The 25,156-nt window shown below is 56.2% G+C and overlaps 8 protein-coding genes across 8 annotated transcripts; 4 read left to right on the forward strand and 4 right to left on the reverse strand.

Moving 5' to 3' along the window:
• Nucleotides 1-230: 230 nt before the first annotated feature.
• NEW1 ([NU+] prion formation protein 1) lies at nt 231-3,590 on the reverse strand (the record flags this gene model as incomplete). Its single annotated transcript, XM_036643518.1, has 2 exons — nt 231-954; nt 1,009-3,590. The coding sequence occupies 2 exons, from the start codon at nt 3,588-3,590 to the stop codon at nt 231-233; spliced, it is 3,306 nt and encodes a 1,101-aa protein (XP_036490888.1).
• A 2,458-nt stretch (nt 3,591-6,048) lies between these two features.
• Nucleotides 6,049-8,983, forward strand: bglE (putative beta-glucosidase E; the record flags this gene model as incomplete). The annotated part of the gene is made up of 2 exons (XM_036643519.1): nt 6,049-7,122; nt 7,181-8,983. 2 exons carry the CDS (start codon nt 6,049-6,051, stop codon nt 8,981-8,983), a joined length of 2,877 nt encoding a protein of 958 aa, XP_036491189.1.
• Nucleotides 8,984-9,286: 303 nt separating this feature from the next.
• CGCS363_v011671 (uncharacterized protein) lies at nt 9,287-10,205 on the reverse strand (the record flags this gene model as incomplete). The annotated part of the gene is made up of 2 exons (XM_036643520.1): nt 9,287-9,375; nt 9,434-10,205. 2 exons carry the CDS (start codon nt 10,203-10,205, stop codon nt 9,287-9,289), a joined length of 861 nt encoding a protein of 286 aa, XP_036491179.1.
• A 508-nt stretch (nt 10,206-10,713) lies between these two features.
• Nucleotides 10,714-11,349, forward strand: CGCS363_v011672 (uncharacterized protein; the record flags this gene model as incomplete). The annotated part of the gene is made up of 3 exons (XM_036643521.1): nt 10,714-10,964; nt 11,028-11,137; nt 11,198-11,349. The coding sequence occupies 3 exons, from the start codon at nt 10,714-10,716 to the stop codon at nt 11,347-11,349; spliced, it is 513 nt and encodes a 170-aa protein (XP_036490152.1).
• A 3,985-nt stretch (nt 11,350-15,334) lies between these two features.
• On the forward strand, nt 15,335-16,333 carry CGCS363_v011673 (uncharacterized protein; the record flags this gene model as incomplete). The annotated part of the gene is made up of 3 exons (XM_036643522.1): nt 15,335-15,481; nt 15,776-16,089; nt 16,162-16,333. 3 exons carry the CDS (start codon nt 15,335-15,337, stop codon nt 16,331-16,333), a joined length of 633 nt encoding a protein of 210 aa, XP_036490919.1.
• Nucleotides 16,334-17,777: 1,444 nt separating this feature from the next.
• On the reverse strand, nt 17,778-19,485 carry CGCS363_v011674 (Thiamine pathway transporter THI73; the record flags this gene model as incomplete). The annotated part of the gene is made up of 3 exons (XM_036643523.1): nt 17,778-18,231; nt 18,292-19,055; nt 19,150-19,485. The coding sequence occupies 3 exons, from the start codon at nt 19,483-19,485 to the stop codon at nt 17,778-17,780; spliced, it is 1,554 nt and encodes a 517-aa protein (XP_036490918.1).
• Nucleotides 19,486-22,314: 2,829 nt separating this feature from the next.
• On the forward strand, nt 22,315-23,433 carry yesR (Unsaturated rhamnogalacturonyl hydrolase YesR; the record flags this gene model as incomplete). The annotated part of the gene is made up of 1 exon (XM_036643524.1): nt 22,315-23,433. The coding sequence occupies one exon, from the start codon at nt 22,315-22,317 to the stop codon at nt 23,431-23,433; it is 1,119 nt and encodes a 372-aa protein (XP_036490917.1).
• Nucleotides 23,434-24,611: 1,178 nt separating this feature from the next.
• CGCS363_v011676 (uncharacterized protein) lies at nt 24,612-25,034 on the reverse strand (the record flags this gene model as incomplete). Its single annotated transcript, XM_036643525.1, has 3 exons — nt 24,612-24,752; nt 24,835-24,874; nt 24,955-25,034. 3 exons carry the CDS (start codon nt 25,032-25,034, stop codon nt 24,612-24,614), a joined length of 261 nt encoding a protein of 86 aa, XP_036490916.1.
• Nucleotides 25,035-25,156: the final 122 nt, after the last annotated feature.

The following is a 25,156-nucleotide window of genomic DNA, read 5'->3' on the forward strand; positions in this document are numbered from 1 at the left end:
TTCAATCCGTCTAAAAGCCCGGAGAGGGCCCAGGGTAGTCTTTGCTCTATCGCTGTCTCCTCTCTCTTGTCCACTACTGCTGGTGGTGGTGCTGCTCTCTTGCCCACTCACCAAGCGTCCCAAATACCATTGCAATCAAATCAAACCCATCAAAATCACTTTTTTCCCGGCAGATCGTCTAGACAAAAAGAGGGGGCATTTCATCATATTACCGTCGCAAAAGAAAGCATTTACTCCTCATCGTCCGTGTCGGGAGGGTGGGGCGTGCCCTTGGGGCTGTTGAGCCATTCAATGTGGCGCAGACGGCGACGGACCTCCTGCTCCTTGAGCTCCTTCTTGGTCTTCTTCTTCTTCTTGCGAGCCTTGAACTTGAGCGGTTCCTCGGCGTCCGAGTTGACGGCGCTGTTGACGGCGGATGAGGCGGCGGTGGAGGCGACCGTGCTGGGGACGCCGCTGGCGGGGGCGCTGCTGTCCTCGAAGGAGCCGAGGTTGATGGCGGCGTTGCCCTTGAGGGCGACGCGGCCGTCGTTCACGTGCCACTGCTCGGAGCAGAGGGCGCCGACGAACTCTTCGTTGTGGGAAATGAGGATGACACCACCCTTGAACTCACGGATGGCGACGGCGAGACCGCCGAGGGAGTCGCGGTCCAAGAAGTTAGTCGGCTCGTCGAGAACGAGCAAGTGGGGGTTGTTCCACATGGCACCGGCGATGACGACCTTGACCTTCTGACCTCCGGAGAGGGAGCCGATCTCGTTGTGGTTGGCGATCTCGGGGTCGAGGCCGAGGTCCTCAAAGTGCTTGGAGATGACAGTGGGCTGGAGCTCACGGTAACCGAGACCCTCACGGGAAGCCTCGTGGTCGTCAAACTCCTGGACGAGCTTGTCGAAGCCCCACTCAATAAGGGTCTCACGGGAGACCTGAGTGTTGTGCTTCGGGAGCCAGCCGCGCCATTTGCTGTCGAGTGTTAGTGATGAAAGGGGGTGATGAATGGCCGCGGAGATTACTTACACTTCGTACTGGAAGGTCTTCTTGTACTTCTGACGACCGACAAGAGCCTCGATTTGACGCTCAGACTTGCCGTCCTTGAGGTCGATCAGCTTCTCCATCTGGGCCTTGTCCTTGTCGGAGAGGATGCGAGTCTGCTTGAGGAAGACTTCACGGTCGTCACCGTTGGCGTAACGCCACTGCAGGTACTGGTTGGGCGTCTTCTCGAGATGCATCTCAACGTGCTCAAGAGCGTGCTGCTTGATGTAACCAATACGCAGGTTAGGGTGCTTCTCGACTCTGCCGGTGGTGGGGATGACCTCGCCCGTCAGGATCTTGATGAGAGTAGACTTGCCCGCACCGTTAGGTCCGATAATGGCCACACGGGAAGACAGGGTGAGCTGGCAGGTAACCTCCTGAAGAGAAGGCTTGGGTGCCTTGGGGTACTGGTAGGAGACGTTGCTCATGCGGATAATGGCACGAGTGTTGGACTTGACACCAGTCAGGATACCAGGAGGCGGGAACTTGAACTGGACCATAGAGGCGGAGAGCGTGTAGTAGCTCTTGGCCTCAGGACGGAGCTTGACGAAGTTGGCCAGGTTACCCTTGTAGCAGGCGAGCTTCTTGTTGGGCTCGTAGTGGTAGATGTCGGTCGTGACGTTGTCGAGGAAGCCAGAGTCGTGGGACACGATCAAACTGGTGATGTCGGGGTGAGTCTTGAGGTAGGTCTCGAGCCAGGCGATGTTGGCAACATCCAAGTGGTTAGTAGGTTCGTCCAGCAACAGGACATCGGCGCCCTTCAGCATAGCACGAGCCAAAGCCAGCTTCATCTTCCAACCACCAGAGAGCGACCCGACCTTGTGCGACTGACGGCCATCAGGACCGTCGGTGAAGCCGAACTCCGCAAGAACCTCGATGACCTTCTCGCGACCGCGAGCCTCGATCTCGGGATCCTTCAGGACGAAGTCCAGAATGCTGATGTCGGCATCCTCACCCTGGTTGTGCTCAACGTAAATGGTACGGAGGACGTCCTGAGGGGGGAAACCCTCAAGCTTGCCGTTGGCAATACTGCGCATGAGCGTAGACTTGCCGGCACCGTTGCGGCCGCAAAGACCGTAACGGTGGCCCTTAAGGAGTCTGAGGTTGGCGTGAGAAAGCAGCAGCATACCACCGTAGGCGAGAGAGAAGTGGGCGTTGACGATCTCGGTCTCGCCATCGTCCTCCTTCTCGGGGACACCGAACTTGCGCTCGTCCTCCTCGACGTAGTGCTTCTGAACGGCATCGGCGACGGCAGTATGGGCGTCAGCAGTCTTCATCAAAGACTGGAGGTAGGGTGCAATTCTGGCGGAAATGCGTCTGACGAAGCGGTGGTTGACATTCTCGGCGACCTGGTCGCAGATATAGGGACGGGCAATCTTGTAGACGTCGAGGTGGCCAGCAAGACCACCGTTCTTCTTAATCTCGGCGTCGAGGATCGTGGAGACGTCGTCACCGGAGACACGCTCGGTAACGTCCTTGTCGTCACCCATAGCCTTCTCAATGACGTCCAGAGCTCTCTTAGCAAGCTCACGAACCTCGGGAAGAGAAGCGCGGTCGTAAACACCCTTAACACCAGGCTGGAGCTTGGGCAGGAAAGTACGAGCCTCGATGGGGTCGTGGACGAGCTTGGTCAGGTTCTCAACGACAACGACGGTCTGGCGCAGAACCTCCTGGGCGGTGGTGGGGGTGTTGAGAGATCGCTCGAGGAGAGGAGTCAAAAGGGCCAGAACGGGAGAGGTGACGACGGCAACGAAGGTGGTCATGGACAGAGCATGAATGGCCTTGCGCAGCGACTCGGTGGAAGGGTGGTGCATACTCTCGATCAAGAGGGGGATGCGAGGTGCAACGTCGTCGTTTTGCAGCAGGCTGGTGAGCGCAGTCATGGTCTGGACGGCTTGCTTCTCGACTTCAGCCTTGAGGTCGTGCATTCCCGCCTCGACGAGAGGGATGAGGCCAGCCAGCTTGGTTCCCATGGTCTCGCGCATGACATCCTCAACTTCGGCCTGCTCCTGGGTAGAGCCGACGGTCTGGTTGGCCTTCTCGGCCATCTTCTGGAGCATCTTGAAGGCCTGGGCAGTTCCCTGCCACTTTCCACCCTTCTTGTTGAGGTAACTGGTAAGCGCGGGCAGCAGGCCGACGACGAGAGCCTCGGGGCTCAGGTTGTTGAAAAGAGCATCCAGGGCGTACTGGGCAGACTCGCGGACGACGGAGCCCTTGTCGGACAAGGCGTCGAGGGAGACACCGACCAAGCCGCCATCTTGCAGCAAGAAGACGACCTCGCTCAAGGGGGACTTGGGAGGCAGACGCTCGAAGAGAGCGCCGAGCAGGTTCTGGGCAGACTCGCGGATCTGGCCGGACTTCTTGTTGGCGGCAGCCTTCTTGACCTCGGCGATAATGCCGTATTCTTGCAGACCCAGGTATCCAACGCTGTTGTTCAGGACTTCGCAGAGGCCATAGGCGGCATCGACAGAGGCAGCGGAGGTGGCGGAGTTGAAGATGGAGTGCACAAAGGCGTTGATGTCGTCCTGCGTGGGCGGAGGGGCAGCGCCCGTGGCCACGACGGTCATGGTCGCTTCGTTTTTCTTATTGCGATAAGGGCGGGGTTGCAGGATCGGAGGGGTCGAAGTAGACGAGAGAGAGGAGAGGGGGGATGTCGACACGGCGAAGAGAGCGAAAAGAAGGCCTCGCTTCTGCTGCTGGCAACGAAGTGAGGGAGTAAGATTTCTCGAAAGGCTCTCTCGTCTGTCCTCTCTCTCCTTGGGGACTCGGAGTTGTGTGGTGCAGTCAGCAAGAACCGCTTCCTCTTGTCGCAACACAATAATTTTTTTTTAGATTGGGCGTCCGGGCGCGGTTTTTTTCTTCCCTCCCTCTTTGTCCCTTATCCACCAAGCAGAATCGCATCCTTGGGCCATGTGAAAAATTTACTTATCCAGCCCCCTATCGGGGATGTTTGATTGGCTCGTCTGTCTCAGTGGACCCGTCCTCCGTCATGATACGTACCCCTGTGCTCCGTACCTCATCTTTTTCGCTCCGCCGCCAGTGCCTCTTGATGCCCGAATTACCAATCCACGGTTGTCGGTTTTGTTATGCTGATAACCCGGCAATTGCCAGACCCGTATGACGGGATTGGAGGGGATTTTTCTTCATCAATGTTGGGTAGGGCTTAGTCTTGTCAACTCCACTTCGCCTTCCAACCTCCGTCCGAGTGCCATCACCGGAGGAGGCAGCTGAAACATCAAAGTCTTTGTGTTGCGGACGTCTGCCTTTTAGTTAATTGGCACCTCAACTTGTACTTTACCTAAGATGATCTGGAAGAGAATTCTTGACTGAACATGCTACTCAAATCAGAAAATGGCTGTCATGACGATCAACTTCTGCAAATATATTGGCCTCTGCTGTGCAACACTTCCATTGTTTCGACTGCGGTGAGGTGAGAATGCCCCTCTGAGGCCCCGCCACCACTCAGCTTTTCCGGGCAGGATATATGCCGAGAAAAAGTCATTATAATTTCCAAAGAAAGGGAAGCCTAAAAAACCTAGTTTGAATGGCTCAAGCTCTCAAAGTCTGTGATGAACAATAAGTTGCGGTGCATGATGAAGTTCGACAAAGTTCAATGTGAGCATCATTCGGACGGTGCATGTTCTAGCTGTTCTTTCGACGCCTGGCCAAAGTGAGGCTGAGAAACTTGCACAGAGCCTGCGTAAAGGCCTACAGACGGCCCAAGAGCTTATTTTTTTTCGCATCGTAATTGGGATCCCGAATGTCTTCTTCATGGATTCTGTGGGAGTCGCGATTGGCCAGAGGTGGCTGGTGGATGGAATGTTTTGTCAATCAATCAGAATTGCGAGGCCTTCCTCGGTCATTGTTCACGCTTCCCACCGTTTGGGTCTAGTTGAGACACAATGTCTTTGGTGTCGGTCAAGTAGGGCCGCATTCCTTTCTTTTTGCCTTTTAGTCTCACCATAGCAATCTCGGGCTTCGATATCTGGTGATTGTTCGTCTAGCACGGCTTCAAGTTGACGAGAGTTGTACAGATGATCAATAAGAAGCGCCGCCAATATGTTCTTCGTTGGCAGTGTGGATTCGGCTCGGTATCGGATAGTGAGACACCTTACACGAACAACGGCAAATCTTCGGGTGGCAAGGCCATGAACGAAGCAGTTCATCACTGCGAAAGTAGCGATGGATCCGTGGAGGAGGGCGGTGAAAGAGGATTCTGAGGCGTTGAATGGGTGAATTTCATTTTCTCTTCTGCCCACTCCCAGGCACGCTAGGCCCGTGCTGCCGAGGTCCCGCGCCAATCAGCGGGGACGGGAGCGCCCCTGGGCCACTCACTGGGCGCTGATGTTCGCTGTGGTTCCTGGGCGTCCTTCTTCCTTCCGGGCAGCCTTCTTCCTTCCGGGCAGCTTCCAGAGTGGCAGAGGGACGTCACTCGCGACAGGGGTTGGCGGCCCAAGCGGGGGATGCCCAGCTGGTGTTTCCCCCCCCACTGTTTCAACCCGGAATCGACAAAGTCCCAGGTCCAGGTCCAGCTGGGTCGAGGCGAGGTCCCCTGGAGGCGTGCGCTGCGCACCGTAGAAAGGCTAAAAAGACAAGAGCAGCAGCACCACCACGCTGCGGCAGCTGCAAACCGAAACTCAAGAGAACAGACACCGGCGCCCGTCCCCGTTCCTGGCTTCTTTTTTGTCATTCTCCCACTGCAGCCACACTTCATCCGTGTCGGAAAAGCGACAGCTGCTTGTTTCTGATCTGCCTCTCTCATACAACCGAACAGACTCCTCCATTGCCCTCGTGTGTCTTCCGGGTTGTCACTGTTGTCTCGAGCACAACACCCTGTCAACTCGCCCCAATCCGTCTCCCAGTCTAGAGGCGCATTGAGCAATGGTCCGTCAGTCGTAAAGCACTGCCAGATCACGACGAACTTGTCACCAGACACTACTGGACGTGTCCAATTTCCACGAACGAATAACCGTCCTTTGAATTCGGCTTAACCAGACTTCGTGTCGAAGTCCCCCGCCATCGACGATGGATCCTAGCAAGGAGGGCCTCCTCAACGAGGAGAAGGGCCGCCGCTCCTACGAATCCGACGATGCCTCCGACATCGACGCGACCGATTACCTCACTCGCGATACCCAGAAGCAGTCCGCATTTCCCAAGCCCGCCTTCTTGTCCGGTAAACGCACCGGCGTACTCAATGCCATCAAGAATTGCTTCCGTGGCCGGTCGAAGCTATGTTGGCTATTCGCAGGTGTCGTGCTCCTTATGTGGGTGGTCATTAGCGCTGGAGGAGCCGTCATGTACAAGAAATTCAAGGGTCCTCCCCCTACCGGCCTGTCACCGCCGTGGTACCCGACACCAAAGGGTGGAATATCAAAGAATTGGGCCGAGAGCTACAAGAAGGCGAGCGAAATGGTCGCCAAGATGACACTACCTGAGAAGGTCAATGTCACGACGGGAACCGGCTGGATGATGGGCCTTGCCGTCGGCACAACTGGCCCGGCTGTTCACGTTGGCTTCCCTCAACTTCAGCTGCAAGATGGGCCCCTCGGTCTCCGTTTTGCAGATAATGCGACTGCTTTCCCCGCGGGCATCACCGTTGGTGCTACGTGGAACAAAGAATTGATGTACGAGCGCGGCAAGGCGCATGGCGAGGAAGCCCGGGGCAAGGGAATCAACGTTCTACTGGGCCCATGTGTTGGCCCTCTCGGTCGCCTGCCGGCTGGTGGTCGTAACTGGGAAGGCTTTGGCTCCGACCCCTACCTGCAAGGCATTGCTGCAGCCCAAACCATCAAGGGCATCCAAGAGGAGGGTGTCATTGCTACGATCAAGCATTTCGTCGCCAACGAGCAAGAGCATTTCCGCCAGAGCTGGGAATGGGGCCTGCCCAACGCCATCTCGAGCAACATCGACGACCGAACGCTTCACGAGCTGTACGTTTGGCCATTCTTGGATGCTGTCAAGGCCGGTGTTGCCAGTGTCATGTGCTCGTACAACCAAGTCAACAACTCGTATGCCTGCGGTAATTCCAAGCTTCTGAACGGTATCTTGAAGGATGAGATGGGTTTCCAAGGTTTCGTGCAGAGCGACTGGTTGGCTCAGGTAAGGATTTTGCTTTTGTGATTGTGGATTCGAAGAGCAGTCACTGACACTCGTCTAGCGCTCCGGTGTGGGAAGCGCCCTGGCCGGCCTGGATATGTCCATGCCCGGCGACGGACTGTTCTGGGCAGACGGAAAATCCCTTTGGGGCTCCGAGCTGACGAAGGCAGTTTTGAACGGGTCGGTTCCAATCGACAGACTCGACGACATGGTCGTGCGCATCGTTGCCTCGTGGTATCAGATGGGTCAGGACGATAAGAAGAAGTTTCCCAACGAGCTTCCCAACTTCTCCTCGTGGACCGACGATAAGATGGGAGTGCTCGCTCCTGGAAGCAAGACGCCACAGAAAGAGGTGGAAGTGAACAAGTACGTGAATGTCCAGGGCAACCATTCCGACATCGCCCGTCGGGTTGCCGCTGAAGGCATTGTCTTGCTCAAGAACAAGGACGTGCTGCCAATCAGCAGAGACGGATTCATCGACGCCAAGCGCAGACGCAACGACAAACGTCACGAAGGAAAGCTGAAGATTGGCATCTTTGGCGAGGATGCAGGCCCTGGCAAGGGCCCCAACTACTGCAAAGACCGTGCTTGCAACCAAGGTACTCTGGGCTCGGGATGGGGCAGCGGCGCTGTCGAGTTCCCTTACCTCGTGCCGCCTGTCGAGGCCCTCAAGAAGGGCTTCAAGGGCGAGAAGGTCGAGCTCTCCGAGTACCTTACCAACTCGCTCCCTTACAAGAAAGACCCTTCAATCTTGAACGACAAGGATGTGTGCATCGTCTTCGCGAACGCCGATGCGGGTGAAGGTTTCGTCTCTTGGTCTGGAGTCAGCGGTGACCGCAACGACCTCAAGTTGCAGAAGGGAGGCGACGATCTCATCCTGCAGGTCGCAGACAACTGCGGTAAGAGCGATGGCAACAGCGTCGGCGGCGACACTGTCGTGGTCATTCACTCCGTCGGTCCCGTCGAGATGGAACGCTGGATTGAGCACCCTGGAGTCAAGGCTGTGCTTTATGCAAACCTTCCTGGGCAGGAGAGCGGCAACGCTCTCGCGGATGTCATCTTTGGCGACGTCAACCCCAGTGGCAAGCTGCCGTATACTATCGCCAAGTCGCTCAAGGACTACGGGGCTGCTGGGCAAATTTTGTACCTGCCCAACGGCGTCGTGCCCCAGCAAGATTTCTCCGAGGGCCTATATATCGATTATCGCCACTTCGATAAGTTCGAGATCGAGCCACGCTTCGAGTTTGGATTCGGCCTGTCGTACACGAGCTTTGCCTTCTCTAATGTTGTCGTCGAGGAGGTGAAGCCTAAGTCCAAGCTGCCCGCTCCCCGTCCAGCACCCGCCGCCGAGCCGCCGAAGTTCAGTGAAAAGCTGCCCGACCCCAAGGAGGCACTGTTCCCTAGCGGATTCAACAAGCTCGACAAGTATGTGTACCCGTATCTGGACTCGACAGACGACGTTGTCAAGGAGCCGTACCCTTACCCTGAGGGATACGATACCAAGCAGCCTCTGTCCGGCGCGGGAGGAGAGGAAGGTGGAAACCCCGACCTCTGGGAAACATATGTCACTGTCAAGGCCGATGTGACCAACAGCGGTGCTCGCGCCGGCAAGGTCGTCCCGCAGCTCTACCTCGCGTATCCCAAGAACGTCCACGGAATCGATTTCCCAGTCAAGGTCCTCCGTGGCTTCGACAAATTCAACCTTGAAAAGGGCGAGAAGAAGACGGTCACATTCAACCTGACGCGCCGTGATCTCAGCTACTGGGATATTCACGAGCAAAACTGGGTCATGGTGACGAGTGGACAGTACTCCTTCCTGGTTGGCGAGAGCTCACGGCAGCTGTCGAATGTCGCAAGTTGGTAACGAGGGTATGGCTTCGCTGGTAAGAAGTCGTTGTACGGTTATGAGATGAATTGAAAAATAAAACGGGTTTAGGTGCATTTTTCTTGGGATAAGGTTGTTCACTTCATGGCACTGACAAATGTGTCCAAGGCATGTCTATGCATCAGTATGTGTAGAGGCGAATACAGCCAATTGATTGTTCACTGTCTATGATGTCTGCGTTCCTGAGTTTTCGTCTAAAGTTCCTTCCTTGGAAGATCCCATCCTGCGTGGTCGGTATCTTTCCCTTCTTGAGAATTATGAAGCGTAGCCAACGAGGTCGACTCACTTGCGGGAACCGGGCGGGGGTCCCTCGCGCACACCACACATGTACTCGGAGCAGATGAAGCCGTCTCTGTTGCCGAGGTAGCGGTCTGCGACTGGCGTTAGTTGGGGTTTCCATAAGTGTGAGAAGAAGGGAACGGCACTCACTCAGATCGATGCTGGTCGTCTGCAACTCGCCTTGGTTGTCCTTGCACTCGCACTGGAGGTAGCTGGTGGTGCGGGCGCGGCGCTGGCACGAGACGCACGAGGAGGAGAAGTAGCCCTCGCGCTGGTAGACGAGGCGGCCGCCGACGTTGCCGAGCATGTGGTCGAGGCCGATGCGGGACCAGTACATGTTCCCGCGGCCGCGGGCGCGGCAGCGGGCCCAGAGGACGTTGTTGGCGTCCCAGACCTGCCAGGCGGAGCAGGTTTTGATGAAGCCGGCGGCGGGGTCGGAGGCCGGGGCGAGGGTGCCGTCGTCGAGATTGTTGTCGTCGAGGGGGGAGCGCGGGCTGGTGGCGGTGATGTCGATGACGGTGATGGAGGGGTGGGTGTGGGTGGTGGTCGAGTTGGGGCTGGCGAGGGCGATGTTGCTGGCGAGGGTGGTGTTGGTGAGGGCCTTGGAGAGGATGGTCTTGGGAATCTCGGTCTCGAGGTTGGCGAGCTTGGCCTTGCTGTTGGCGACCTTAGACTTGGGGGTGTCTGTGGGGAGCGACCAGATGTGAGTGGTGAGGTGAGTGGTGTTGCTGAGGCGAGGGTTCTTGATCGAGGAGGGCTCCTCAATCGTGGCAGTGACCGTGGCGGTGGTTGTGATGGTCGTCTTGATCTTGACGACTGTGGTCTTCAAGCCATCGGCGCCATTGACGACGGTGGTGTTGCCCGCGTTGATGAGGAGAGGGAGTCCTCCGAGGAGGCAGATCGTGGCGGCGCGGAGGTTCATCTTGACCATGGGATGATTTTGTGGTGAGGGCGCGTGGGTGTGGTTGTCGTTGTGAAGGAATTCACTTGTTTTGTGAACACCTGCGGTGTTGTGGCGAGGTCTGTTTTCAGTGGAAGGGGGGCAAAGGAAGAAGTGCTTTTTGTAGAGATGGAAGAGCCTTGAAAGCTCTGCCTTGGGTGAAGGTGAGATATTCTACCTTAGAAAGGTAGGAACGATCTGGGATACAAGAACAATGAAGAAGGCAGGCAATGTGAGATTGCTTGCTACGAGGGTGAAGAGTTTTCATGCGAGGTGAATTATCTACAATTCACCCAGACCAGAAGGGTAGGTGGTTAAAGTCAGTTGCTCTTCCCACTTGTAAATATCTAAGGATGCTTCTTCTTTTCCACTGGCTTCCTAGTATATCTTGTCTCCAGTTTCGTTCCCTGCTTCTTCCTCTCACCCCTATTCTTGACCTGTTGTGAAGCAAAACATCACAACCCAAGCGACACCCACAACACCACCCAAAATGGCCAAGCTCGTACTTTTAGGCATTCTTCTTGCCCTTGGCATCTCCAAGGTCACCGAGGCCGGCTTCCTCGACGATGGCTGTGGCTATCTCAACGATGGCCCTCAATTCAACCTCCGCGATGACGGCAGTATCACCACCTACTGCAACGAGAAGATCTGCGGTGCTACTTCCTTCAGCGTCATTAACCTCAACGACTGCATCTCCAACGTCCTGGGTGACTTGGAAATCAAGCCTGAGCATCACAAGACGTGAGTCCTGCCCTCATCAGCACTACGGCCCTGCTGAGTGCCAAACGACTGACGTCCACATAGGGGCGACTTCTGGAAGACTTGCAAGGACTGCGGAGCCGACAGCTGGGACGGCCTCAAGTGCCAGTGCGAGACTCTCGACGGCACGTACAAGGCGACCCATATCAACCTCAGTAAGTGCGATGTGCAATTTCTTCCTGCCCAGAGTCGACCTTTGCTAATAAAACTACCAGACGAGGTCCTCGACAACTGGAATGGCTACCTCAGCTGCGGCGGCGGCATCTCGGACTGCAACCGGATCAAGTGGGCTTGCAAGCCTGAGGACTGGTGGCCCGAGGGTGCGCCTCCCAAGATCTACACTACGGACTGCGACATCTGGTCTTAGACCATACGAAAAGCCTGCAAATTCTTTCCTCCACAACAGTTATACGAAGTGGCTCTGAACTGGCAATTAATCACTTGCTCATCTTGGAGAAGGATGAATGGCGTATTGGAAAAGGCGCTCTAGACCTGGCCTGTTCATGGGGCAAATTTGGCTGTGGCTTTTGCAAGAACTTAGGGGGCATAATCATCAGCGCAGTTCAAGCTTCTGGTTTTGCTTTCTTAGATAATAGATACTGGAGTTTCGACGAAATTTTGCCCATATCTTCCTGAATCGCCGAGAGAAGCGAAGCACACGACCTATTCCCGAAAGAGAGTCGTTGTACGACAGAGGCCTCTCGTTCACGGCCGTAGTGATGTCAGTGAAGCCATTCTGAAACTACCGGCGCTCTCCGGAGGTGGTCAGCCAGACTGCGACGACCGGATATTTTGAAGTGAGGTAAGCGGAGTAGACATATTCGACGGCGATGGGTGACCTTCCATTCTCATCGGCTCCATGAGCGGAGTTGCCCGACGACGATAGGCGACAGCGCGGCAGCAGTCAGACGCGATTTGGCTTGCAAGTAGCGGCCCACGTGACAAGTGAGGCGAGTGAGCTCACGTTACACACCGGTAAGGGGATGTGGGGGCCGAAAAAAAGGACATGACGCTGGAGAAGCGATGAGATTCAAAAGTTCTGGCTTACAGATCACAGTGCATGATGCCGAGTGCTGACATAGCGCTGGCCGGTGTGTCGGTGGACGTCAACAGATTCTGCCTGCCAAGTGAATGAGACAGGTTAGGAAAGTGGGTTTTTTTCCGGAATTCCTAACTGCAGCAAACTGAATTCGCACTCTTGGGGGTCACAGTGAAGCCGCTGGGTTGTGTGAGATGTGCATGACAGACGCCAGAGACGCGAAGCGCTCGTTTCGTTGGCGCACTGTAAGCAGTGGGTTTATTTGGTTGTTGTTCGGTAAAAGACCTCGGTAAACAAAGGGCGGAAACAACCATTGAGTTCGCGGCGGCTAAGCGCCCCGTAAACCAACGAGGAAAGAAACGTCGACATGCACGGTTGAAGAATGACACCAGATGTAGAGTGTTGAATCGGAGAGATATTCCTGTCTCTGCCGGATTTCCAGGAACCGGGGGGCTGAGGCCGAACCTTGAGCCACTTTTCCCGGAGCAAGCCCCATCCGACAGCCAATGGTATGGCTCCTACTCGGACTTTGAGGGTATCTGATTGGAGTCCCAAACGGCAAGAGCTTTTATAGTGGAGACTTCTCGCTTAGTGCAGGTACGTACCACGAGTAGGCGTGGCGCAGGCGCATCCAAGTCCGGGACCTGCCTTGTTTCAGTGGTCCTCTCCCGCTGTGTCTTTCCACTCTTTTTAGGCTCCCGCACCTTGTTTCCCGCGCTTGTTTCCCTTCCACTTGCTGAATCCAGTTATTGCGATGGCTTCCTCACATTCCCTCCCGTCTTCTTCCCGCGTACCGCAGCAAACCACACTGCCGACACCGCTCCCGCGCTTAGAATCCCACTCCCATCTCTTGGCCAAAGACGGCCCCTCCGCTGGTTCAACCGGTATGGCGCTTGTTCGGGCCTTGTGACCCTTCGCGGATCGTGGATCACATACCATCCGCAGGTGAGAGCGAGTCTGCCTCGCCAAATTTCAACACGAGCTTCCTGAATCCACCGCAATGCCTCACCCTTGCATTGATATCGCCAAACTCTACTCTACTCTACCCCACTCTACCCAACTTCAGTCGGTGCTGACGTTCCTTTCTCGGAAGACATACCATGAGGCCGACTATGATCTGCGAGCGGGCCTGGGTCCGTGATCGACCGGCCCAATCTGTTGATCAATCTACCACCAAGGTGTGTGATCAAGTTTCAGCTGCAACAGCCTCACATTCAGCACCACGTTTTCGCCAACCGAGAAACAGCTTGCTGGAAATGCCATTGGCCATCATTCTGACGTACCGCCGGGGTGCCGCAGGTCATTTCAGGCCTTGCATGACTCCAGAGCCACATCGTTCCTGTTCCTGTCATCGGCCTTTGGTATGGCAGCACAACACCACCAGATGCCCGATCTGAACCTGCTGTCACCCTTCTGAATGACTGCGTTTTCCCACACCTTGAACCACATCCAGCAATCAGCAGTTTGTGCCGAGGCCAAGTCCGAAGTCAGTCATACCAGGTGCGGGACAGCTGGTATCCAAACTGGCCAGCCTGTGGTCTCATTGGCAAAACCACCACCCTCAGCCCTATCGCATCCTCCCCGCATATGCAAGCCAAGGACACCCCGTCACTTGGGGAATTGGGATGACATATCCCGCGGGAACATGACTTGCGATATTCGGACGACACTGTCACACCAGCGAGTCGGTATCCTACTGAGTTTTACAATACGATCAACTTTCTAAACACGATCTTCAACAGTGATCGCCGATATCCGTACCGTCGCCATTGTGGGTCTTCTCCACCGTTCCGTCTCGTCGCCGCTCCAGTCCCGGCTGTCTGCGGCGTGAACTCCGACGGTTGAATTCGCGTTCGCTTGCCACCGCCCGAACACCATGCAAACCTCGTGTCTGCACGATGGATGCAAATTTCCATGAGCGACCTTATGTCCATCTTGATAAGATTGTTTCATATGCCAACATGCTCCGGACCGACGGGCTGCCAAGGGCAAAAGTCCTCTGGGCCCCGTGTCAGCTGCAGAGCCACGGTCTGGTCTTGCTGCAGTGCAGTGCGTCCTACACCGGCCACCTAATCCGCAATGTCCACATCCACCTGCATACATCTCCAAAGTGTTTGGATCAATCAGAGTCTGAAGATGGCTGGTCTTGAGCGACCGTTGCGCGCCATGCCACGGACTTGACCACCCGCTAAAATCTCACCTATGCGCATCGCCTTTCACTCGGGACCCAACGACGAGCTGTTTCGTGCTGACCTCGTCCCGGAGCACCCTATCAACTATGAGCCATCGTAACATCTGCCTGTAGGGCTGCATCGCACACCCTTGCACACGGTCTGTCACATCCCAGGACGTGCATCATGGCTGCCCACCCGTCCCGGCAGCTGGGTTTCGCACGACCACGATCTCATCGTCATTGTCCAGGGTGACTCCTAGAAACCCGCAAAGACAAAAATATGTTTCCTTTGTAAGCATGTATTCGGCCGAGCACCGGTCCTGCTCCTGCCAATCATTGGCTTGAATTGCTTCTTCTCTCCCATCGCTCCACAGAGGCCGCACCCCCTTGCCGTCCCGAACTCGACATCCGAACATGCTCAGAACTCACTACAATCTACCCACAGCCGGTTTTCTGGGACGGCGTCGGCAAGGGGTCGGAGGGCTGCTGGCCACCCGTTTGGGTACTCCTCGTCCAAGCCCGTCTTAGCTCGTGGCTCGACCTCGACGACCTCTACCTTCGGGAGCCATCAATCAGCCCCATCCCCAGCCCCGTTACACAGACTTTGGACTGTCATGTATCCCACGTTTAGAGCCTCGGAGTTCACACTCCCACGACTGGCGCGGTGTTAGGGGTGGACACGTGTGGCTTAGACTTCCCGCTCCCGTCTTCCGTTGACCACGGACGTGTGTTGTTATGTTTAAACTGTCATCTTTTTGTTCTCAAACAATCATAATCACCATATATTTGACCATACAGAGTGTCTCTGATATCCATAATCAGCCACCTTGGCATTCATTGCATGACAACCTCTCGGTGTTACTCACGCATGAACCTCTCACTTCTGACTGAAGCTCAAGGGTGGCTCTGCGAATGCATGTTCACATCATCGTCATACGCTCTCTCCGTTGACCTTCGCTCCGGACATCACTCTCCTGACTGCAGACACCAATCTTACCATTCTGGCGGCTATCTGCAATCTTCTCTAAGTACCGACGTCACTCGGCATAGAGCTTCGTTAGCCGGAAAGACCCCTGGCTGCCTCTTTTGGACGATCTGAACACCCTCTGAACAGCTTCTTGGAGCTGAACGCCTGCCGTGATGAGCCCGACATCCGAAGAAGCATCGGAGCTGGATATATCATCGAGCTCGCCCGACTTCAAGTCCTGGTCTCGAAGCAGCAGCATCACCAGCAGACACACCAACAACACTGAAGTCAACGACCCCCTCGAAGACGCCGAATTCACAGTTCAAGACATCCTGTCTTCTTTTTCATCATCCCGTGTCACTCAGAAGTCGCATTCTTCCCGCACATCACCAATAATGTCGTCGTCACGTTCCGGTCGTTCAGGAGGTTCATCCAGCCACCGCAGCTCCAAGAGTAGCAAGAAGCCAAGGGCGGTCCAAGTTAGTGAAGGCCTCTTCTTTGTACTATCGCCCCGTCCTGTCCCTACTCATCGCTCCCTCCCTTCTACCTCGTACAGAACCCAAGCTTCTTCATGATCGCTGCATCCCAGATACCATACTGACAGAACCTTACAGCGCTCCGTCCAGCAGCTCATCGAGTCGCTCGAAACCCACCGGGTAAACACCCTCACAGAGCTCTGCCGGATCGAGCGCGTGGCCGCGACCTGCGAGAACGAAGAGGACGCCGTCGCCTTCCAGGGCCCCATGACGGCGGCCTGGGACTACTACGTCAACAGCAACCAGCTCCTGAGCGAGCTGCGAGGGATGACGCGCAGCTACCCGATCTGCAGCGACATCCTCTACGACGCTCACGTCCGCGTGCGCAGCGACCCGAACTCGAACAAGAGCTGGAACCTGGCCTGGCTCTGCTTGACCAAGATCCAGGAAGAGTACGTGGACCTCGCACGCATGCATCTAGATGATTTTTCCCGAGATCTTTCGGGGCTGACGCGCACTCGCAGTGGCCTAGTTGACGGATACGCCGGCGTTGAGGCCGTGAAGCCTGAGATGTGGGGAGGCCGCGAGCCTTCGGCGGAGGAGGCGGAACAGCTCAAGGCGTGCTTCGTGTACGAATGGAACAAGGCCTTGAGTGCCATGCTCAGGCACTGGGCCGTCGATCCGGTCTGGTACTAGAGGCAGGCTCGGCGCCGCGCAGGTGGTGGCGCATGTGCGGGCTCGGGGATAAGAAATGACGGCGACGGTGATGATTGGTGTATGAGTATAGGCGGCGGCGCATTTTACAGGTATCTTACCTTGCAGCATGGGATGATAGCGAGCGACAGGCATTCTTTTCTTCGAGCGACATCGGCATCAGCATCAGCATCGGCATCGGGGGAGCGAGCATCAGCGTCGCATTGGCATCTTACACCTCTCCGTCTCACGACGATTTCAATCATGGTCTATTCTCTTTCTCATGTTTCGTCTACGGCATTTTCCTTTCATGGTCTTTCACGATGGGATGGGTTTGGGCTGGACACAGGGCTTCTGGCAAGTCCTCGGATTTCCATAGCGGTAGATAAGAGGTTTCAATTGGAGTCTTTTTGTTTCTGGCGTAATTTCCCTTTGCAATCCAGAAACTGGACGTTCCGGCGGTCTTTGAACCTGCGCCCGCTTTACCAACGGGGCGGGAGCGGACCGACCAAATCCACCGTCGCCGGGTTCCGGCCCCACCGGCGATCCGTCGGCGTCCCGGATCCTTTACTTTGACAGCTCATCCAACCAGGCGGTGCCGAGACAGGGATTGCGAGCCGGATCAGGCAACACGATTCAAACGGCTCCTTCATCCTGATTTGAACGCGCGGAGGTTACAGCCCTGCTATGCGCCCCTCTTGGTCCGCAGGTTGAAGCTGGCCAAGGCCGTAGGGATCAAAGACGAAGAAGTGCAAAATAGATTAGTAGAGGGGAAACATGGGGGTCACACGGGATGAGGTGCCCTGGTCTAGAGGCGACCCTTGAGTGGGATGAATTGTTACCCCAAATATTGCGCTTGGCGTTGGAGATGCCAAGAGGAGGCTTAAAGAACTACATCGTTGGGGTTTGACTTCATCTCCTTTCATCTGCACGATATCTCCTGGCTAAAATTGCTGATAGACGTGTTGTTACGAAAGTTCTAGAATTTGAGGTGCTGAAGTTGACGAGTAAGCACTCTACGAGATGTTCCGCGGAGTTTTTTCAGGCTGCCAGAGCTTGCGTCAGCAGTATCGCCCGGCGGACTTTGTAAGGCGCAACGAACTCCGACTCCGTTTCGATGGCAAGATTTGAAATAAGGCTTCTGGTCATCTGAGTGACGTTGAGGTTCTCGTTGCCACGGTACATAGTTCTCCTATCCTAGTTATCTCTATTACCTTAACCGTCGCAGCCGCAGTTGTCACCTCATCTCTGTCGTCGGGCTTATTGTAATTCTTGCCTGCTGGTATCACAGCCGTCAAAAGTAACATAAGCCGGGTTCTTCAGCAAGTTAATAAATAATTGACACAGAAGCAGCACATTACTCCGGAGACAGATTGAATATTGAAGTCATGACACTTTAGTCAAATCTCATCACCGACTCTACAATTAAACGCTAACATACAACCTCTTAGAACACATAACGGAACGACAAATTCTCCTTATCCGTCATGTCCTCAAACGCATGAGCGGTGTAGTCGGGGGACGCCTCCGCGACGCCCGAGGCGGCCATCTCGTCCCTCTTCTTGTTCTGCCTCGTGAGGTGGATCCTCAGCCCGATGATGATGAGGATGAGCAGGGCGTAGCAGCCGAGGTGGGTCGCGAAGGCGATGAAGTAGCGCGGGGCGTTCCAGCTGAGGAAGACCTGGGGCCCGATGGCGTTGCCGGTGGCCCAGATGATGAAGTTGAGGGCGACGGCGATCTGCTTCTTGGTCTGGCCGGCGATGTTGCGCGAGATGAGGGAGAGCGCGAGGGTCTGGGCGGACCAGAAGGAGAGAGTGATGTAGTAGCAGATGAGGAGGCCGATGTGCTGTGAGAAGGTCTTGTTGGGGAGGGTCATGAGGAGGACGGTGCCGACGACGGAGCTGAATGTCTGGTTAGTAGGTGTTTCTCTGCGACATGTGGTTTAGGGGCAGGGGACTTACGGGACGCAGAAGCCGAGCATGACGTAGAGGTTCTGACCCGTCTTCTTGACCAACCAGACGGATCCGAGGAGCACAAAGATGATGTAGAAACCGAGAACCATGGCGAGCAGCTGGACCTCGAGGGTGCTGAAGCCGAAGCTCATGATGATGATGTTGGCAAAGGCGCCGAGGCCAGAGGTGGGCAGGGTGGTGCACAGCGCGATGAGGGCGTACCCCCAGACCTGGGGATCTGTGAGGGCCTCGACAGCCTGCTCACGCTTGAACTTCTTGTTCTGGATACCGGTCTGGTTATCCCTCACACGCTCGACCATCTCCCTCTTCTCCTGCTCGGTGAAGCACTTGGCGCGCATGGGGGAGTCGGGCATCCAGAAGAGGACGAAGACGCCAAAGATGACGGAGATGACGCCGTAGACGAGGAACAGCCACTGCCAGGACTTGAGGGGCCCGGTCTTGATGTGGGTGAAGCAGTATGCGAGGAGACCGCCGACGATCTGCTGGGCGCCGTTCATCATGTACCAGTACGTCACGCGGGAGGCCTGCTCCTCGCGGCGGTACCACAGCGAGGAGAGGATGACGAAGGCGGGCTGGCAGGCGGACTCGAAGATACCCAGGAGAGTGCGGACGACGACGAGGCCGGTGAAGTTTGTGCAGGCGGCGTGGCAGGCGAGGACGGCGCCCCATGCGATGATGGAGAATGAGAGGTATTTAGCGATGGGGAGACGGGCGATCAAGTAATTCTGCGGCCATTCTACGAACAAGATGGCCTGGGATGGTTGTTAGCTCGTTCAGTCTTGTTTGTGGTGGTGGCTGTGGTTATGGCCCAAGAGTTAGCTGCAGTGTAATACGGTCGAGACTTACGATGTAGATACAGGTCGTGAGCCAGGAGAACTGCTGTCCCACAAGGCCGGTGTCCTTCTGCAGTCCCATGACGGAGGCGAAGGACATTGTGCCCTTGTCGATGGCCTGGAGGAAGTATGTGCAGATCATGACGAGGAGGATGCGGCGGTCGATCTTCTTGCGGAGCTCGTCGCTGCGCTCCTTGGAGACGGTGATGTCGCCGCCGATATACTGCGAGAGTTCGTTGTCGACATTTTCGAGGCGGGTTGCTTGCGCCTTCTCGTACGAGGTTGTGCGTTCGAGTTCGGTGAGGGTGGTCTTGGCCCCTGGGGCGTCGGTCACTTCTTGGGAGGCCATGTTGTGATGATGTGTATGGTGAGAACGACTGCACTTAAGCGCCGATATGAGGTTCAAAGCTCCGATGGCTTCTCTGAAGGCCTTGAAGTCACACTCTCAGAAGGAGGAAGAAAGTGAGTGACCTGGGCAAGAAAGTCCAGACGGGACGGATGCTACCCAGTTCTATATAAGAGCAGATCCGGGTGGAGTATGAGGTGATGAGTGTGCCTGGCCTTGGATATCGCCTTTTCTTATTCGGGTCGCCTGTCAAACCCCGGATCTAACCCTCACTCTCTCCTCATTCTTACCCCAAGATTTCCTGTTGGGAGGCGCGTGTTCCCCAGTGGAGATGGTTCGGTCCCCCGCGAAAAGGGACGACGAGAGCGAACAGGAACCCCCACGAAGCCCGGGGAGAAGGGACGTCTGCGATTCGAGGATGCCTGGGCCAGGAACTCGCGACAGCCAACAGGATGAAGGAGAGAGGTGGGCTCACTTGGGGCATCATTCGACCGAGATGGGCGACGAGGCGTGGTCTGAGTCTCACACGCCCCTTTGGACCTCCCCAAACTCCTACTATCTGGAGAACGAGAGACGGAAATAGGCCGCAGATTGGACAGGAGGCTTGCACAACGGTACCCATCAACTATGGGTAGGACGGCACGAGTCAAGTTTGGGGTTGGTTGGGGAGCCGGCTGATATGGGGACTGGGGGTCCACGGGGTTGGTACGGGGTGACGGCGGGCGTGAGCGCATTGCTCAAGGCATGGTTCAGACGGTGGACACGGCTAGTTTTTGTTTCTGGCTGCGCGTTGCATGGGTGGCGAGGCAATCCTGGTAACAGAGCGTCTGCGGCTTCTGTGTTTGGATCTTGTCGCCAGTCGCAGACTCTGCGTTGAGATGTCTCACTTGAATCGGGTTTTCTTCACCGAGGAGAGAACGAGACTGTTGGAGAGAGGCTCTTTGCCAAGACGGGCGGTCTACGGCACTGAACGGAAGGGCAAGGGGAAGACCTCTGGGCAGATGTAAATCTGGCGAGTCGGCTCGGCTTTTGGGGGGTGTCATCGACAGGGGATGGGATTGGCTTGGTATGAGGGGAGGGGCGCGACGGTGATGGGATCAGGGCGGGTTGAGCCTGAAAGGTGTCTCTAGCGTCGGCGAATGCCCGCGCCCTTCGTCTTGGAAAAGCTTGATGGAGCGTGCGGCTGCCTCGGAGTGCTTTCTTGGCAGGTCAGTGTTAAGCCGCATATTGCTGTCATTTCTTGACGGCTGGATAGAACTTGGTGATAGGTCACATGGGAATGCGAGAGCTATGGCAACTGGCTGGGGACTGAGCCAGGGGCTTTGGGGGCTGGGAGAAATGGAGGTGAACGACAGGAGCGACAGGCACGGATGTTAGTAATTGGAGACAGTGCAGTGATTCCATGTGCTGTGATGTTTTCTATATCGTTGCAAATCAAGAATGACATGAAGGAAATCGAATAGGCGTTCTTGGAGGCCCATGGATAAGGTACTTGTTACTGATTCTTTGGTTCTGTGTGATGTAGGGCTATGCTGTGTTGGGGGCGGGTTTCCAGCGAACACGGTTTAAGCATCGCGAGGATGACCAGAGTTCCGGAATTGCAATTAAAGCACATTAGCACCTTGTCCAGTGGATTTATTCGGTCTAGTTCGCTCGACCACACTCCGCTCGACTCCGCGTTGGAATTGTGCTTGAGTCGGGTCGAGTTGTGCATATCGCTTTGGTCATCAGAAGTGCTGGAGACTCCCGTCTCTCTCCGCAACCGCAACCTGGGGGAAATGGGGGGAAGCCCGCTGTTTCCCCTCAAATCTCCTCCGTCTCCCTCTCTCTCTCCAGACTCTCTCCATCTTTTCACCGCAGACGTGAGTGCGGAGATGACTTCCCCAAACCCCAGGCCGCGTGAGTGAAAAAACAGGGGCTGTGGATGATTGGCCGCCGGCGAGCCTCGTACCGGGCGAGGGCCACACAGGGGTCATCCAGTGCGGTCTGCGCAGGTTAGGAAAGTCGCGCCAGTCAGGAAAGAGGACGACCTCGAGGCCAAACCGCAAACGACGACGAGAAAATCGGGGAAGACTCCACCGGCGCGGGGTAACCAGGCCGGGGCGCGGGGGAGGAGGACCCGAGATGGAGCCGAGTCGCAGCGTCGGTGGCCACCCGAAGTGGGTCGGCCCCGGTTCACCCAACCCAAACCTCAACCGTCCCTCAGCATTTCCTACTGCATCATTACAGCGGGATATACCCAGCCAACCAATCCACGGGAATAACAGCTGGATGCCATGCCTCGTGGGATCCCTCGTGCGTCTTTCTAGCCTCATGGCACATTGGGCAGTGGGGTTCTCGAGACCAGCGAAGACCGCAAGCACAGGACGGCGCATCTTTTAAAAGTCTTGGCCTTTATACACCTCGGCCTGCATCACGCCGAACGCGTTTGTGCCCCCGGCTCTCTTCGTCCACGTACCCCTGACACCTGCTGTGCATTTTGGTCATTTCGCCGAAGCCCTGCCACTTCATAAGGGTTTCTGCGGCCAGCGTTAAAGAAGAGAGCTGGTGTCATCGCGTGTCGTATTCACACTTATCCACTGTCGTCATTCTTCGCCAAACGGAACGGAAACCAGGCCGGTCGCTGCGTGAAACCCTCGACACTGCACTTCCTGTGATTCGGATTTTCCCAAGGTAAGTCACAATTGAGGGAAGACCACGTTCCAACCGTCTTTGGCCGGCGATCGGAGCTACCCCGCCTCACTTTGAGAACCCGAAACTCGGTCACTAACTCATTGAACAGCAAGCCATTGAAACTTGCCGTTTAATACAACACCCCCCAAAACCGCCAAAATGCCCGCCGAGCTTCACGGCGTCAAGTCCGCCGATGTCCACAAGCAGGTCAAGCAGCTCATCCACGAGCTGGTGAACATCAAGGACACGACGGGCGAGTTCCTCATGACGCTGGCCGACGGCCGCATCATCGACACCAAGGGCTGGAACGACTGGGAGTGGACGCACGGCATCGGCCTGTACGGCATCTGGAAGTACTACGAGCTGACGGGCGACGACGAGTGCCTCAAGACCATCGAGGACTGGTTCCGCAACCGCTTCGACGAGGGCCACAAGGGCAAGAACATCAACACCATGGCCGTCTTCCTGACGCTCGCCTACGTCTACGAGAAGACGGGCAACGAGACGTACCGCCCCTGGCTCGAGAGCTGGGCCGAGTGGGCCTACCACGACCTGCCGCGCACAAAGTACGGCGGCATGCAGCACATCACCTACCTCGAGGTCAACGACCAGCAGCTGTGGGACGACACGCTGATGATGACCGTCATGCCGCTCGCCAAGATCGGCCTCGTGCTCAACCGCCCGCACTACGTCGAGGAGGCCAAGAAGCAGTTCCTCATCCACCTGCAGTACCTCTTCGACGCGCCGACGGGGCTCTTCTTCCACGGCTGGACCTTCCATGAGGGCGGCCACAACTTTGCGCGCGCCCGCTGGGCCCGCGGCAACAGCTGGGTGACCATCGTCATCCCCGAGTTCATCGAGCTGCTCGACCTCGGCCGCGACGACGCTCTGCGCGCGCACCTCGTCAACACGCTCGACGCGCAGGTCAACGCGCTCGTGCCGCTGCAGGCGGAGAGCGGGCTGTGGAGGACGCTGCTCGACGTGCCCGAGGCGGAGGGCTCGTACGTCGAGGCCAGCGCCACGGCCGGGTTCGCGTACGGCATCCTCAAGGGGCAGCGCAAGAAATACATTGGCAAGGAGTACGAGGAGACGGCGATCAAGGCGGTCAGGGCGGTGCTGGAGAACATCAGCCCCGAGGGCGAGCTGCTGAACACGTCGTTCGGCACGGGTATGGGGCACGATCTGCAGCATTACAAGGACATCCCGCGGACGAGTATGCCGTACGGCCAGGCCATGGCCATGATGGCGCTGGTCGAGTTCTTGCGGGTCTACTATTGATGTAATGATACCATGCTGAAAATGAAAATGAATTGAATGAGCCAACGATTGCGTCTTCTGCCATGTGAGTTGTTTCCAGAGTTCAGGCCGGGTTCACCGGCTGAATTGCCGTCCATAAGAGCGTAGGTAGTGGGCCTCGAGGACCGAAAGCCGGCCTCTTGCCAAAGGAAGGCGAGGCGCTTCCCGCGCCGAGACGCGTCCACATGGGGGTCATCGTCTTTCGGCTGATCGTCGACCGACGACACCCCTCCCCGGTCTCCCGGGCTGTCCGCAAGGCACAAAGAGTTTGCGACCCTTCATGTTGGAGCGGCGGACCCTGGGATTGGGGTAGCCTTGTCTTTGTCGACCCAGAAGTTTGTGACACTGGGGCCATGCATCTGCAGGTCGGCCGAGCCACCGAGTTTTGACAACGATGTGGTTGGTTGAAGAATCCCGGAGGTGTGGTTCGCGGGGAAGATCTCGGGGCTCTCTCCTGACTGCTGCTTACCGCATGTCATTGATGTTCGGCATTCAGATTGTTGGGGAGACACGACGCAAGCCCTGACAGGTTCGGCATGAAATGGTGCAAATTGCGAACGGACAGCTCGGGGCGTGTTGTTCAAGTGTTCCAGAGGGGTTCGGTGATGTTATGAAGAAGGCACGAGGTTCCGGTTGAATACAGGCCGATACCTGCTTGTCTTGCGTGTTGCCATGTGGTGTTTGTTCCATCTGAACTCGTGAGGTGTGATGATGATTGTCTGAGATTATATATACTCATAGTCGCAGCCACCATGGCTTCCACGTTCATGACAAGGTCGACAGTCTCTTGGCACGGGTTTACTCGACCTGCAAACTTGGTTGTCTCGGATGGATGTTCAACCTGAGTCTACGGCCCCATGTGAACGAGACTTTGTTTGGCAAGGCAGATATGTCTGGTGAGATATGATCAGTTCTCTGACAGAGGTAACGACAGATGCCGTGCCCTATCTGTCTGCGCTGTCGAGTGACCGTGGCCCGTCGCTCAGCCTAGTAGCATTCATCTCGTATTTCCCCAACGGTCTCGTCGATCACTTTCGGCACGCACCGAGCAAAAAGTGATTGACAACCAACCTGACACTGGATATCGGCAAGGTCGTCCAACACACACACAGCCTTGCAAGTTGGTTGCAGCAGAGATAACAGCCGGACCCTGCATGGACCTAGTCTCGGAGGTTTTCGAACCCATAGTCAGATGTCTCGTGGTGGCGGGCGACGATGGCATGGTATGAGTCCGGCTCTGCCAGCACTCTGTGGTCACAGGGCTCGTTCTTTAGAAACAGTCTAGCCGTGTTCCCGGCGGTCTGCGAGGTCAAATGATTGGCCTATGTCAAGGACGGCGAACAGTTGGGGGTGACAGCGAACGGGATGGATGGGCAAATTTACTAAGTAAGGCTTAGAATTGGGATGGTGGCCGTTGGAGGATCTGGGACGAGTGCCAGATCAGAGATCAGATCGGTGTGGCCAATGACAGGCGCCTGATTTTGAGGGCGGACGTCATCGCACCTCTCAATATGCGCGTGATCGGAAAGGCGGGCACGAGGTTCCAGTACAGAGAGCTCTTCGCAGTGTTCAACGATGGTCATGATTGGCTGTTAGTGCCCAGGCACCTGTCAGCGCGGGAAGCTTAACACAGAGTTCCCGCCCCGCCACCCACATTTACTGCGCAGAACAGAACAATGTGAAGAAGGGAAGGAAGTGCACGGAG

Source organism: Colletotrichum siamense, assembly GCF_013390195.1.
Source record: "Colletotrichum siamense strain Cg363 chromosome Unknown KSG_Cg363_contig08, whole genome shotgun sequence".
NCBI classification, from domain to species: domain Eukaryota; kingdom Fungi; phylum Ascomycota; class Sordariomycetes; order Glomerellales; family Glomerellaceae; genus Colletotrichum; species Colletotrichum siamense.